Here is a 15,233-nt window from a genome sequence, read left to right as displayed (position 1 = left end):
TTTTTTTTTTTTTTTTTTTTTTTTTTTTTTTTTTTTTTTTTTTTTTTGTGTTGAGATTAATACTTATGAATTCCATCGTATAACTTCTTCAATGTTAGTAAATGCTGTGTACAGCTGTATGCCCCTTTTTGTTTAATTATTGACTAACTTGTATGTGTATGCACAATGTTTCTAGTTGTTTGCTTTACGTAATATACCCACTTATGTGCTAATTTCCTATCTATGGCTTAAAGATTGGGCTCTTCTGGTTGAATGGTTATTCTGTATGTTTTGTCGCACAATGTTATGGTGAATTAATTCACCATCACCTTAGGAATTCTGTGAATGCAATCTCGTTGATCTCCATCATTTTTCCAAGGTTTTGAAATTATCTATTGATGATGAGTCATGCTTGTGCTTTAGATTTCCCTTCATACAACTTTGATTTTATGAGACAGTTGTTTGTGAAACTTCTGATGTGTCTTTTTTGGCTCTCTTCTTTGTGGATATCATTTTTGCCTAGGGTTTAAGGACACTTATGTTTGGACTCTTGATTCTTCGGGTGTTCTCATGTAGACTGTTTTTGTCCTAGCAGAGTGCCTGCTTCATCTTTTTTTCCCTTCTTTTTACTTCGATTATGAGTGTTAAAGCCACTAAGAAGCTTCATTTTTTTTTGCTTGGTTGAATGTGCATAGTAGGACCGGCTTTATCAATCTCTTCCAGAGGTCTTCCTCTATGGCTTTGTGCCCTTGGTTTATGTGCAGATCATTTACCATAATCAGTTAGCGATTCTAATTTGGAGTGAATCTAGCTTTTAATAGAGATCATTTTGTGATGTTTGATGAGTGCTTCTTTGGCTATTTGATAACAGTTGGCTGGATTGAAACAGTAGAATTTATAGAGGGTTAAAGGGCTCTTGGGTTGGGTAGAGACGTGGGCAAGAGTTTTCATTATGATTTTCTTTGAGTGTTATAAAGAGCTTTGTAAAACAAAAGATAGCTACAAAACTTATTAATATGAACTTAAAACATATGTAATTTTTTTTTCATGTGATCAAAACTTATTAATTTTTAATGAGTGTTACGAGGGCACCTTTTTACTTTTACTTGTATGCATGTATGTTATGTTTATTTTATGCTTATTATTGCGTTCAAGACACATATCAGAAATCTTCTTTCTGCTTACTCTTGGGTTGTACTTTTCTCTTCTTATCTTTGGCATAATAAGAACTCGTTAACTGGTTTTGTGTAAATAATGACTTTTTTCTTACTTCCAGGGGCCCACCCAATGGAACTCGTGGAAAGGTTGTATTAACTTTTGACAACAATACTTCGTCAAAAATTGGTGTTAAGTTTGATAAACTTATACCTGATGGAGTTGATCTTGGTGGATATTGTGAAGGAGGCTATGGATATTTCTGTTATGGTATAATTTTTTTTATCATGGTTGCACAAAGATCATGTATTTTTCTTGTAATTTCCGAAATGTGCCTGTTGAAATGATTAGTGAATGACATAAAAATCATGTGTTAAATTAATGATGCTGACCCTTGCCAACATTTAGTCTTGTATAATCTATGAAGCTCTCTGTCCTTCGTTAATATTGTGTGGGTAGATGGTTGTGAAGTTTGGTTTTTGGAGGATCCCTGGTTTCAAAATAATATTCTCTAGTTTCAAATTTCAAATTTCCCTTTTATATTCCTTTTGCTTGACATATAAGTTTTTCTTTGAACTTCAATTCCACAATCTTTTTTTATAGAAAAATCAATTAGTCAGCTCCCTTTCTCTCTAATATCCGTGGAGTCAATCGTATTCGTTAGCTTAAGGGTTGTCATGCATTGTCTCTTGATCGTTCTAGTGTGTTACTTTTAAATTTTTGTTTAATTGACTAGGTTTTTTCCCCCGGAGCACCTCTTCTTTTGTCCTTGGCCTTTAGTTGATGTATCATGAATAAGTGTGCCTCTAAAGAGAAAACCACGTGCTATGTCTTCGCTCTTTTACTTCCAAGGTGTTGTTTCAATTGAGGTCGATATTTAACATTTCCATGGTCTCTAGTTGAGTATTTGATTGATAACTAACCTTGCTGATGGAGGAAGCTGTCTTGGACACTTTGTTTTGGGTTAAAGGCTGTTAATTATGGAAAACTAATACCTGAACTATTCTTTAGTATATTTGGTTGGAAAGAAATTGGAGATCCTTCTTGTACGTGAACATAGGTTTTTGGTAATCTCCATGTTGCGTGGGATTGGTTCTTGATTTATGCCGCTCTTTTGTGCTTTATTTATCTCAATGAAAGCTGGTTTATATTTCTTTTTTTATAAAACAACTGTGCTAGCCCCCATTCTTAGTTAGAAGTAAGTTGCTTTTCTTGAATATCTATCCTACAAGTTTGATCTTATAAGTTGTTATTTTTAACAATATTGATGAAATTACTTTAAACAAGGTACTAAGTCACAAATTTTCCTCTTGGCTGTGAGAATGAGTAACATTTTCTTTCTTATCTCCTTAGCTACCGATCTTCGTTTGGAGAACTCTGGCGTGGAAGAATTGGACAAGATACTTATTGATATTTTATTTGAGGTAGATTTTTGTTGTTGTTTAGTCTTCTAGTTTCTTTTTTAGAAGAATAGATTTCTTTTGCTCACAATCATTGGTTAATCTTATCAGCCTATCTAACTTGTCTAATCAGGCGGTGTTTAGTGAAAGCAGAAATTCTCCTTTCATTTTGTTCATGAAAGATGCGGAGAAGTCTCTTGTTGGTAATATAGATTCATATTCTACTTTTAAAAGTAGACTTGAAAAGCTTCCTGACAATGTTATTGTAATTGGCTCTCATACTCATACTGACAACCGCAAGGAGAAGGTAATTCCTATCTAATGTTACTTTCCTGGAGTTTGAGCTTAGATTTACCTTTAATTTTATTCCAATTTGTTTGTTGAGATGTTTGTCAATTTTCCTGTGATGCTTTATCCAATTTTAAATATTTTATCCAAAAAATGGTGTTCATAAAATAAAACTGACATCAGACATTTATATTTGAGATTGTATGTGAAGATTTTCAGAATAGAACTTGACCCGTTGGAAATAAAATTTATTTTGAACACTACTCTGGTTAGAATCATTAAAATTGACAAAATGGGGAGATTTTGGTCCATTCACTATATTTGAAAAAAATTGAAAATTGTTGATTTAAACTTAATTTCATTTATGAAGAAATGTTAAAATATTTCCTCTTAGTTTAATTATTTAGCTGTAATTTCAAACCGCACTTCCGTTAATATTATCATGTCCTTGCTGCATAATTTTTCTTATTTACATTGCAGTCGCATCCTGGTGGCCTGCTTTTCACAAAATTTGGCAGCAATCAAACTGCCCTTCTTGACTTGGCATTTCCGGTAATGATCAGTTATAGGCTACTTGAGAAAAAATATCAGTACCATCTCTGTTCTCTATTTTTCACGACTTTGATGCATTCTGTTAAATGGTTCAAGGGTGTTAATTACTTGTGCAATTGATGGAGAAAAGGCGGCTTCTAGAAATATTTTGATAATTATTTGATCTCACATCATCCTTGTTTTCTGGTTTTACTTGTCATTTTTATTTTAAAATGGGAGTTTTATCTGTTATTTCTTGTGTTGACTTTTGAACGCACGACATTTGATTGTCTCCCATTTTTGTGGAAATGTATGATTCAAAGGTGCTCAGGACAGGATAATTAAAATCCCTGTCCCATATTGGTAAATGAATTATCCATAGTGAGTAAAATAAGTTTTAGGGTTAATAGCAATCTTGATAAAAGTGTTTGGGATGGGATAATGAAAATGTTGACTATGGTACTCATAGCTGTCACTATTTTGTTTATGTTAATATAGATATGTGCGTGTGCTCTATGTTTATGCTGGAATATTTGTTTGGCATATGCATGATGCTCCTTTGTTTGTGGTTTTCACAGGATAGTTTTGGAAGACTGCATGACCGAGGGAAAGAAGTCCCAAAAGCAACAAAACTTCTTACAAAATTATTTCCCAATAAAGTTACTATCCACATGCCGCAGGTCTATGAGAAAAGATAGCTATGATTTTTCATATCACTTTTTGGAGATAATTTTTACACTGATCTTTTATAATGGCAGGATGAGGGCCTTCTTGTATCATGGAAGCACCAGCTAGAACGAGATGCCGAAACTCTCAAAATGAAAGGAAACCTTAATCAATTGCGTGTTGTAAGCATTTTCTTTTACTAATTAAATTTTGGTTAAATGCATTTCTTGTAACGTCGGTGATGTAGTGCTTTTAGATTTCATAGTCAACATTTTCAAAAGCAGGTTTTGAGTAGGAGTGGAATGGATTGTGAAGGTCTAGAGACATTATGCATCAAGGATCAAACACTTACAAATGAGAGTGAGTTGTAACTCAATTTATGAAACCACACTAATTGCTGTTGTCACCATTTCTGAGTTCGACTTTCTCATCTATTGCAGGTGCGGAGAAGGTAGTTGGATGGGCCTTAAGCCATCATTTAATGCAGAATCTAGAAGCCGATCCTGATTCTAGAGTTCTTTTGTCTAGTGAGAGGTTGTCTACGTCTGCTGCCTCTCTCCCCACTGAATATTGTTATTTCTGTCGTATCAGTTCATCTAATTGCAGATTTAACTCTGTTTTGCAACTCTTGCAGCATTCAATACGGGATTGGCATCTTACAGGCTATCCAGAATGAAACTAAGTCCTTGAAGAAGTCACTTAAGGTTTCTGTTACAAATTCTTGCTGTTGGCTCTTTTATTGATCTAAATTTGTTTGTCCCATTTCATTTTATTTTTTAATAAAGTCTTGACAACAACTCTATTACGTAACTATATCAATAAATTCCGTATCTTTTTGTAAACTTAGGATGTTGTTACGGAGAATGAATTTGAGAAAAGGCTTTTAGCAGACGTTATCCCACCCAGTGATATAGGAGTCACATTTGATGATATTGGAGCTCTTGAAAATGTGAAGGATACTCTAAAGGAGTTGGTGATGCTTCCTTTACAAAGACCCGAACTTTTCTGCAAGGGGCAGTTGACTAAGGTATAAGAAGTATTAAATACATAAAAGAAGTAACAAATATATCCTGCTTCTTAGGATGTCTTGTTAGTTTGGAAAAATTAATGGATATCAATCCATGGATTCTTCTGCATTCATGTTATTTTTTCCTTTGCCATATGCATGATAATTTGTTTTTCTTATTTTATTTTTAGTTAAACTACACGTTTAGTCTCTAAACTTTGAGTTTTGTGTCTATTTCGTCCCAAAACTTTTAGAGGAAGAATGATGATAGCGCCGAACCTCTCAGAAGTTTGGCACTTTGCCATTCTCTGTTGCTTGTAATACAATAAGTGTTTTGGTTCCTACACCACCAAGAGAGAAATGGAGGGGAGAGAAATGGAGGGGAGGCCCACTGCTAGCCAATGAGGTGCTAACTTTTTTTTTGTCACCAGCTCCCTTCTAGATGAAGTTCTTAGGATCTTTCCCATATATTTTCCCTAATATCTATCTGATATTCTAGATAGAGAAGTTAAGAACTCTTTGGAGCAAGAGTGTGTATCAGTAACCACAAAATGTATATTTCCCCAAATATCTAAACTAAACAAACCTCTTGAAATTTTTTTGTCCTACTCAGCATGTACCGGAGGACCGTTTTTTGGTAAGATAAAAAACCTGCTCTTTGAAAAGAAAACTGTCGAGGAGGGTTAAGAATTTGTCTTACCCTGAATGATAAAATGCAAATTGCTCTCTAAAAGCTACTGCATTTAGGCAGAAGAGCAGTATGTAACGTATGATAGACATCTTCAGCAGATCTACAGAAATTGAATCAGTTGGGATGAAGAGCACAATAGGGATTTTTCTTTAGCTTGTACATTATTGTAGGTTCTAATGCCACCCAGAAGTCTGGCTGGAGGAAAATGTTAGCTTTCTCAGTACATTTTTTCTTCCATAGGGGTCCATAATTATTCTCTACATTTATTCTTCCATAGGGGTCAATATGTTAGCTTTCTCTTACATTTATTCTTCCTAAGGAAGGAAGGAAGGACGAGACGGATATCAGTTAGAGGAAATTTTTCTTGAGTGTCAAGTTGCTACAATGTCAATATTTTTTAGTTGGCTTAAACATCTGTTCATTTTTTGTGTACGTCTGAAAATAGATCTTTATCCACTAGCTTGGTTATAAAACTGAACAACCTTTTTTGGTGAAAGAAGCTCACTAGCTATTATTTATGTGTAGCCATGCAAGGGCATTCTGTTATTTGGTCCACCTGGAACAGGTAAGACGATGCTCGCAAAAGCTGTGGCTACTGAAGCTGGTGCAAATTTTATCAACATTTCCATGTCAAGCATTACGTCGAAGGTTAACAGCAAAACAATTATTATAGATCACGACTTTGCCGCATTCAGTTGTGTTTACTCCATTACTCTATGGTTTACAAATTCTGTCTTTCTGCAGTGGTTTGGTGAGGGTGAGAAGTATGTGAAAGCTGTTTTCTCTCTAGCCAGTAAAATTGCCCCAAGTGTTGTATTTGTTGATGAAGTAAGCCTCTCACATCCCGTCTATCAATCATTCCTAATATTGTGGGTATCTGTTCACCATGACTTTTCTTTTCTAATTGATGGTGTTCATTAGGTTGACAGCATGTTGGGTCGAAGAGAAAATCCAGGAGAACATGAGGCCATGCGAAAGATGAAAAATGAATTTATGGTGAACTGGGATGGTTTGCGAACAAAAGACAAAGAAAGGGTGCTGGTTCTTGCAGCCACAAACAGACCTTTTGACCTTGATGAAGCTGTTATTCGAAGGCTTCCTCGTAGGTAAACAGTTACCTAAAAAGTGCTAATGGGATTCAGAGCCCACAGTCTGTTCATGTCCTGAGAAAAACACATGGTCTTCTTATAATTTTATTATTTTGTTGTGCTAGTACCGTTCATTTGTAGAAGACTCACAGTTTGTTTCATCTGCAGGTTGATGGTGAATTTGCCAGATGCTCCCAACAGAGCAAAGATACTCAAAGTTATTTTGGCGAAAGAAGATTTGTCTCAGGACTTCGATTTTGATTCGGTTGCTAGTATGACAGATGGATATTCTGGGAGTGACCTTAAGGTGAATACTCTACCGTTTTCGACATTTTGTAGATGGTTTTCCGCCTGCAACAAACTTATTTATTTATGTTTTATAACAGAATCTTTGTGTTGCTGCTGCACACCGTCCAATTAAAGAGATCTTGGAAAAGGAAAAAAAGGCAAGTTCTTCCATTATGAGTGTGCTTCTTGCCACATGCTTGATTCCTTGTACATAGATATGTTAGACGACACGGTGATTCGGTTTGCTATTTGTCTGTCTTTCTTTGCCCTGCTGCACGATCTTTTTCTGATGTTCGAAACGACATTTTAAAAGAAAAATGGGAGAAGGAAAAACAGGCTAGTTTATCCATTACGAGTGAGCTTTATTCTCATACTTGATAAGTTCTGATGGGCAATATACTCGAAGTCTTTGTCTGGCTGCTTTATGAAGTTACTCATTGACATTCCTCTCTTGAACAAGCTCATCATATTGGTTACTTTCTGTGGCTGTGTTGACAGGAGCATGCTGCAGCTCTCGCAGATGGCAGACCTGCTCCAGCTCTGAGTGGAAGTGAGGATATTCGACCTCTAAATATGGACGACTTCAAATACGCTCATGAACGGGTAACAGGAGATCTCAAAGTATTTGAATTCACTTTTCAACCCCTTTTCTAGCTTGTCTTACATGTTGAGAAATTTACCAAATCAGGTATGCGCAAGCGTTTCGTCCGAGTCCGTAAACATGACCGAGCTGTTACAATGGAACGAGCTCTACGGTGAAGGGGGTTCTAGGAGAAAGAAGGCTCTTAGTTACTTCATGTAGGGTGGTATTTGTACAAATCCTAGAGTCTCTCCACTGATTTCCTCCATGCTTCTCCAGATGCCAGTGCTCACTCGAATCAAATTTATCATGGAAGCCATTTTCTCTGGTATGAAAGTATAGATTTTGTAACTTTTTTTTTCCTTTCTTTCTTTCTTTTTTCTTTTTGAAATTTAGTTCAGAATGATTGGTATAGGAATTTTGCTGATCTTAGTTTTGGTCATCGACAACTTGTGTTTTGTGCCATCAGTAAAAATGTATCCTAAATTTGGAACTTTATTTACTTGAAGCAGCAGTGGAAAAGAATCACCATGTTCTTACATTTTACCTCTCGTTCTTTGCTGGGTTGAACAATAACCTTTGACAGCAAATTGTACTGTAAATGGAGATAAAAAGATCTTGAGCAGAACAAACAACTTCCTCTCATTCATCAGCTATGTCACATTATCATATTGCTAGCTTAGGTTTTAATAGATTTTAGATCTCAACTTACTAGTTAGCTTTTTGTATGCTCTTGTATGTTCATATTTCTCGATGATTGGAGGTCGGGCAAGAGTGTGTAGCACAAGATGAACGTAGTGAAGCTAGTTAAAATATATAATCTCGACAAACAGGTCAATGATTCAAAACTTGGATCTTGGATAAGAGTGTAGTATAGGTATAAGAAAGACGCAATGCAACTAGTTAAAATGTATAATCTAGACAAACATGTCAAATGGTTCAAAACTCGGGCTTGAATATTGGATCTTGGAATTATGAACAATGAAAATGGAGAACTCGGGTTAACTTGAAAAAGATGCCTTCATAAATGCCAAGCGCATTTGATAGTAACAAAAACTCTTTGGTTCAAGAACGACATATTTCTCTCCTCGAATTTTGATTCCGAGTCCTACATATCTGAGCTTCGGACATTCGTGCCATTTGACACTCTTCGATTTTAGCTCCAAGCTCATGTCTCCGCTCTCAATTATGAGATCATTGACTTGATCAATCGTGACTACACCGATTTTGTCAACCTGAGCACAAAGCCGATTTTATCAACCTGAGCACAAAGCCGATTTTGTCAACCTGAGCTCCTTTGGTTGAACTTAAGGAGAAAATTGAGCAACTCAAGAGTTCTGTTGAGTTTTCTCTCTCAGCTTTGCATAATGGATTGCACAGAGATCAGAAGTTGCATCGGGCAGAGAGGTCTTGGAATTGTTGCTCGTTTCATGTCGTGTTGAAGGTAGTGTGTATTTTTAAATTTCATATTTATGGAATATGACATTGTTGCTCGAAATTATATTTTTTATTTGATGCAATATACATTAATTATTAAATACGCAACTATTCGACAAAATTGAAAATTTAGAGATATATTTGCACAAATATTAAAATTGGAAACTAAATTTATAATTTAATGGATTTTTGTTTTTTTTTTAAATCTTATTTAAAATATTGTATTTTTTTAGTTGAAGAAACAAATAAAAATGTGACATCAAAATTATTAATTTAAAATAAATAAAGAAAGGACTAAAACAAATCTATAAAGAAATAATTAAAAAAAAAAAAAACAGTAATTCAATACAAATTTAATTTAGATTGATTAACTGAGTTGGCGTGGAGCTCAATAACATAGCATACAATCGGCGCACCAGATTATGCCCTTCTTCCCCTTTAAATACTGCACAGAGCCGAAAACCCTAGACGCCACTAACAGGCTTCAGCAATTATCAGCATCCAGTCTCGTCTTCTCATTTTTGAGTTGCAGCTTCCCTGCCGGCGGTAAGTTTCCGATCCACTCCTCTCGATGTCTCTCACAAGTTTAATTCTTGAAAAATTATGAACTGATTGCTAGGCTTTCGGATTTTCGTACAGAGAAATCTCATTATTTTGAAATGGCCGTCGCACTCCATGATGTCAAATCGGCAGCCGGTTTGAAAAAGCTTGATGAGTACTTGCTTAGTCGTAGCTACATTTCCGGGTTAGTTTATGATCTTGTTTTGTTTAATTGACTTGATATTGTGTTCATACGAAGGCTTCGTTCGGAGTGAAGCGTAGATCTGTTTATTTTTTTAATGTTCATCGTTTATGAATGGTTTTCTTCAGGTATCAGCCTTCAAAGGATGACGTTACCGTTTACGAGAGTCTCTCCAAACCCGTATCCAGCGAATATCTTAACGTGGCTAGGTGGAGCAATCACATCGAAGCACTCTTGAGAGTTTCGTAAGTAATCGAAATGTCATTGAATTCATGTTCGTAGAATTATGGTTATGTTTTCGTTAATAATTGTTCTATTACCAATGGGTTCGATAATGGTTTTCTAGCGCTGTTTTTGGAGAGGGTTCTGGCGTTAAGTTCGAATCAGCTGAGGCAATTGCAACCCCACCGGGCGCGGACGCAAAGGTGGAAATGTTACCTAATGTTTACTTTTGCCTATATGTTATGTGTGCTCCATACGCCAGGAAATACATTGTCTCTTGGTGCATACTCCATTATAGAGTTAATTTGCTACACTGTTTTCATTTTGTTAATTACTCTGAAACTTATATCAGGCTGCTGATGACGATGACGACGATATGGATCTTTTTGGTGAAGAGACTGAGGAGGAAAAGAAGGCTGCTGAGGAGCGTGCAGCTTCCATCAAGGCTTCTACTAAGAAGAAGGAATGTTAGTTTTCTTAGTGATTTTATGCAACCCCTTTACACTGTTAGAGAAAGACTTATTTACATAACTGATTTTCATGATATGATGCATGCTTTTTTTTTCAGCTGGCAAGTCATCAGTTCTGATGGATATCAAACCATGGGATGATGAGACTGACATGAAGAAACTTGAAGAGGCCGTAAGAAGCGTTGAGATGGAAGGTTTGCTCTGGGGAGCATGTAAGTCCAAAGCATTCTCTTGTGTCAACATTATCTTTATATCATGTAATGCAACTGATTGTTACTTCTTGTGAATGGGTTTTGACACTAAAATTTAAATTGCAGCCAAGCTTGTTCCTGTTGGATATGGTATTAAGAAATTGCAGATAATGCTCACAATTGTGGATGACTTGGTGTCTGTTGACAATTTGATTGAGGAACGTCTGACAGTTGAACCCATAAACGAGCATGTCCAGAGCTGTGATATTGTGGCCTTCAACAAAATATGTACGTCTCATTTTTATTCTACTATCTATCTTGAATACCCTTCAGTTTTCTTAACCAATTATTGTTCCCATCATGCAGAATTTTGAGCTTTGGTGGATTCAAAGATGTTGCCGAGTCTTGGGGAAGATCTTTTGTTTCTACCTCTTCAAACTTGTTTTGTCTACAGTATCGACTTTTCTTTCCAGTTTTGCTACTTTTATCTATGAATTATCGTAGAGTTATCATGTTTCATGAATTTTGCTGATTAAGTTGATGAGCATTTGATTGACTCTTCTTTCGCTTTCTCGAGATCTTTGTTTATCGCACAATTGTTGCTAAAAATGTCCAATTTTTCCTAATCTTGAGTGTGTGATAGAATAGAAGAATCGATCATGGACATGTGAAGCAGAATATTGCATATGAGATTGTTCATGTGGAAAATGATGCAGGTGTATGACAACATATTGTAGCAAAGCATCTAACATTGCATCCAATGGAAGATAGCAACCATAAGAAATAGTGTTCGGCCACTCTTTGCAAGTCCCAGAGATCGATCACCAGGCTTCTCATCAATCCTGTTGTGTATTGAACCAACATGATGGGAGGATGTTAGAAAGAACCGGTAGCATTTAACCTTTAAAACGAACTCTTTCAGAGTCCGAGTAATGTGTGGAAGCTAAAATCAGTTGACAATAGGAAAGAGAACTTGAAAGGCACCACATTAACGATGGCCGTGAACTGTATGTTACCACTTAATAATCTAAAATAGCATGCTTTACAAGCCCCAGTGGCTTAATGTTATAATAGAGCTATGAGGGTCTTATTATCACGTTAAGGACCTTACGTCCTTGTTGGTACACCGCCTAGTCTTCGATATTCTGATACTATTTGTAACAGTTTTAAGCTCTCTGACTTTAATACTATTTGTAACAGTTTGAGCTCACAGTTAGTAGATATTGTTCGATTCGGTTTGTTATGTATTGCAGTCAACCTCCGATTTCAAAATACCTCTATTAGGGAGGATTTTTGGTTGACTTCAAAATACCTCTATTAGGGAGGATTTTTCATACCGTTGTGAGGAGGGAGGGATTTTAGAGTCATCTAAACTTTGTACAAGGATAAGTTTATGGGCAATAGAAAATGACAACTATAGAAGATGATTCATGGTTATCATTGTCTTCCTTCTCTTATCTAGTTTTTGTAATTCACGAAGAAAAATGGAAAAATAGAATAAAGAGCCAACTTTGTACGTTAAATTCCGATCGTCCAAAGTATCAATAGGCCGAATTACTATATAAAGAATCGGTTTTTCTCCTTCTATTCGATAAAAATAAAGATTGAAAATGATACAAATTCTTTTGAGAAAGGTTTTTGAAAATAGTTTTGTAAGAACAAGAGAGGATAGGAAATTACATTAGAAATGACTAAGTCTCCCAGTATGCAACCATGGAACCATGGTAACCCAAAGGCCAGAGTCTCCAAGTATGCAATGAAGTATGAGAGAGCCACAATCTATGCAACCATGGTAGCCCGTTGAATATGCTTCGACAAGCTGGCAATAGAATGTCGGAGTCTTCTAAGAGTTATGTTGGATGTGACGTGATACAACAGAAACAGACGTGCGTAAGAAGAAACCTTGCAATTTTCTTTTCCTTTTCCTTTCAATTTTCTCCAATTCTTACATGGTTCATCCTTCATAACGGAAACGTATAAGATGCCCAAACAAGTGAAAAAGTACTGGGTCCAAAAGTAATGTCCCATATAGCGGAAGTTTTCACACTCTTATAAAAAAATGTTTCGTTCTCCATCCCAAACAATGTGGGATCTTACAATCCACACTCTTATAAAGAATGTTTTGTTCTCATTCGTTCTCCTCCCCAACCGATGTGGGATTCTTACAATCCGGCCCCGAGTTTTGTTCTCCTTCGTTCTCCTCCCCAACCGATATGGGATTCTTGCAATCCACCCCCTTCAGGGGAGTATCATCGCTGGCACATCGTCCTGTGTCTGGCTGTGATACTATTTATAACAGCCGCATTTTTTTAATAAAGGTTTGGAAACCCTCTCTCATATGTGTTTTTATTGCATATTTTGTTATATTTGAAACTAAGACTTTATTTTATTTATTTTTTAGTTATTGAAGAAACAAATAAAAATGTGACATCAAAATTATAAATTTAAAACAAAAATAAAGAAAGGCTAAAACAAATCTATAAATAAATAATTAAATTTAAAAGGTTAATTAGAAAAAAAACTCAGTAATTCAATACAAATTAATTTAGATCGATTATCCGAGTTAAGAGATCGATTGGCGTTGAGCTCAATAACATAGCATACACGCGGCGCACCAGATTATGTCCTCCTCCCTCCTTTAAATACTGCAGGGAGTCCGAAACCCTAAACGCCACTAACAGGCTTTAGCATCCAGTCTCGTCTTCTCACTTTTGAGTTGCAGCGTCCCTGCCGGCGGTAAGTTTCCGATCCACTACTCTCGATGTCTCTCACAAGTTTAATTCTTGAAAGATTATGAATTAATCACTAGGCTTTCGGATTTTTGTGCAGAGAAATCTCTTCAGTTTGAAATGGCGGTCGCACTCCATGATGTCAAATCGGCAGCCGGTTTGAAAAAACTTGATGAGTACTTGCTTAGTCGTAGCTACATTTCCGGGTTAGTTTATGATCTTGTTTTGTTTAATTGACTTGATATTGTGTTCATACGAAGGCTTCGTTCGGAGTGAAGCGTAGATCTGTTTTGTTTTTTTTTAATGTTCATCGTTTATGAATGGTTTTCTTCAGGTATCAGCCTTCAAAGGATGACGTTACCGTTTACGAGAGTCTCTCCAAACCCGTATCCAGCGAATATCTTAACGTGGCTAGGTGGAGCAATCACATCGAAGCACTCTTGAGAGTTTCGTAAGTAATCGAAATGCTTAAATTTGCGGCTGATTTCATTGAATTCATGTTCGTAGATTTATGGTTACGTTCTCTTTAATACTTGTTCTATAACCAATGGGTTCGATAATTGTTTTATAGCGCTGTTTTTGGAGAGGGTTCTGGCGTTAAGTTCGAATCAGCTGAGGCAATTGCAACACCACCGGCCGGGGATGCAAAGGTAGAAATGTTACCTAATGTTTACTTTTGCCTATATGTTTTGTGTGCTCCATACGATACATTGCCTCTTGGTGCATGCTGCATTATAGACTGGTTTCATCTCGTTAATTACTCCGAAAATTTTATCAGGCTGCTGACGACGATGACGACGATATGGATCTTTTTGGTGAAGAAACTGAGGAGGAAAAGAAGGCTGCTGAGGAGCGTGCAGCGTCAATCAAGGCTTCTACTAAGAAGAAGGAATGTGAGTTTTATCAGTGATTTTATGCAACCCCCTTACACTGTGAGATAAAGACTTATTTACACAACTGATTTCATGATGTGGTGCATGCTTTTCTTTTTCAGCTGGCAAGTCATCAGTTCTGATGGATATCAAACCATGGGATGATGAGACTGACATGAAGAAACTTGAAGAGGCCGTAAGAAGTGTTGAGATGGAAGGTTTGCTCTGGGGAGCATGTAAGTCTAAAGCATTTTCTTGTGTCAACATTATCTGCTATCGATTACTTCATTATCATGTAATGCAACTGATTGTTACATCTTATGAATGGGTTTTGACACTAAAATTTAAATTGCAGCCAAGCTTGTTCCTGTTGGATATGGTATTAAGAAATTGCAGATAATGCTCACAATTGTGGATGACTTGGTGTCTGTTGACAATTTGATTGAGGAACGTCTGACAGTTGAACCCATAAACGAGCATGTCCAGAGCTGTGATATTGTGGCCTTCAACAAAATATGTATGTCCTTCAACATAAGCTGTTTAAATTTTGTGTTTACTATCTATATCTTGAATACCCTTTAATTTTTTTAACCAACTATGGTGTTCCCATCATGCAGAATTTTGAGCTTTGGTGGTTTCAAAGATGTTGCCGAGTCCAGGGAAGATCTTTTTTATTATTTGTTTACAATCTCATGTGTCTGTTTCTCGTTTCTACCTCTTCAAACTTGTTGTCTACTTGCTTCTACGAATTTTGAAGCGAGCTTCTTGAAATTGTCTTTGAGTTATCATGTTTCATGAATTTTGCTGATTAAGTTGTTGAGCATTTGATTGACGCTTCTTTCGCTTCCTCGAGATCGTTTTTTATCCCACAATTGTCGTCATTCAATTTTTCCTAATC

At 36.2% G+C, this 15,233-nt stretch overlaps 2 protein-coding genes across 15 annotated transcripts in view; both read left to right on the top strand.

The window, feature by feature from the left end:
• The window catches only part of LOC111456733, a 12,920-nt gene extending 4,599 nt beyond the window's left edge, over positions 1–8,321 (top strand). For all 10 annotated transcript variants that reach the window (XM_023098708.1, XM_023098702.1, XM_023098701.1 and 7 more), the window contains 17 exons: positions 1,256–1,404; positions 2,488–2,558; positions 2,668–2,841; positions 3,303–3,374; positions 3,932–4,033; positions 4,112–4,201; positions 4,304–4,379; positions 4,460–4,553; positions 4,654–4,723; positions 4,867–5,046; positions 6,242–6,364; positions 6,461–6,544; positions 6,638–6,822; positions 6,973–7,111; positions 7,191–7,250; positions 7,591–7,695; positions 7,781–8,321. In XM_023098708.1, the coding sequence (XP_022954476.1) occupies positions 1,256–1,404; positions 2,488–2,558; positions 2,668–2,841; positions 3,303–3,374; positions 3,932–4,033; positions 4,112–4,201; positions 4,304–4,379; positions 4,460–4,553; positions 4,654–4,723; positions 4,867–5,046; positions 6,242–6,364; positions 6,461–6,544; positions 6,638–6,822; positions 6,973–7,111; positions 7,191–7,250; positions 7,591–7,695; positions 7,781–7,894 (1,888 nt within the window). In that variant the 3' untranslated portion in view covers positions 7,895–8,321. The remainder of the gene's footprint in view (positions 1–1,255; positions 1,405–2,487; positions 2,559–2,667; positions 2,842–3,302; positions 3,375–3,931; positions 4,034–4,111; positions 4,202–4,303; positions 4,380–4,459; positions 4,554–4,653; positions 4,724–4,866; positions 5,047–6,241; positions 6,365–6,460; positions 6,545–6,637; positions 6,823–6,972; positions 7,112–7,190; positions 7,251–7,590; positions 7,696–7,780) is intronic.
• A 1,178-nt stretch (positions 8,322–9,499) lies between these two features.
• Positions 9,500–15,217, top strand: LOC111456736 (elongation factor 1-delta 2-like). 5 transcript variants are annotated; one of them, XR_002712813.1, is made up of 9 exons: positions 9,500–9,655; positions 9,749–9,854; positions 9,980–10,096; positions 10,198–10,276; positions 10,426–10,540; positions 10,642–10,755; positions 10,861–11,022; positions 11,101–11,154; positions 15,035–15,217. XR_002712813.1 is itself a non-coding variant. In XM_023098712.1 (8 exons), coding segments are annotated over exons 1-8 (819 nt in total). In that variant the 5' UTR covers positions 9,500–9,531; the 3' UTR covers positions 14,955–15,217. The 5 variants fall into 5 exon arrangements, 4 of the variants coding, with proteins under 4 accessions (XP_022954480.1, XP_022954481.1, XP_022954479.1 ...); XM_023098712.1 differs by lacking the exon at positions 11,101–11,154 and having other exon boundaries at positions 14,953–15,217; XM_023098713.1 differs by lacking the exons at positions 9,749–9,854; positions 9,980–10,096; positions 10,198–10,276; ... (2 more) ...; positions 10,861–11,022; positions 11,101–11,154 and adding exons at positions 13,564–13,669; positions 13,798–13,914; positions 14,035–14,113; ... (1 more) ...; positions 14,458–14,571; positions 14,691–14,852 and having other exon boundaries at positions 14,953–15,216.
• Positions 15,218–15,233: the final 16 nt, after the last annotated feature.

The sequence above is a fragment of the Cucurbita moschata genome, unplaced genomic scaffold, assembly GCF_002738365.1.
Source record: "Cucurbita moschata cultivar Rifu unplaced genomic scaffold, Cmos_1.0 Cmo_Scf00019, whole genome shotgun sequence".
Lineage (NCBI taxonomy): Eukaryota > Viridiplantae > Streptophyta > Magnoliopsida > Cucurbitales > Cucurbitaceae > Cucurbita > Cucurbita moschata.
The sequence above is the reverse complement of the archived record's forward strand: the minus strand, read 5'-3'. Positions and strand labels throughout refer to the sequence as shown.

Bases quoted from the DNA above. Each gene is read 5' to 3' on its own strand.
- LOC111456736 (XM_023098712.1), top strand. From the start codon at position 9,532: ATGCCCTTCTTCCCCTTTAAATACTGCACAGAGCCGAAAACCCTAGAC. The intron at 9,855-9,979 runs GTTAGTTTATGA...GGTTTTCTTCAG, and splicing joins AGTCGTAGCTACATTTCCGG to GTATCAGCCTTCAAAGGATG. The intron at 10,277-10,425 runs GTGGAAATGTTA...AACTTATATCAG, and splicing joins CACCGGGCGCGGACGCAAAG to GCTGCTGATGACGATGACGA.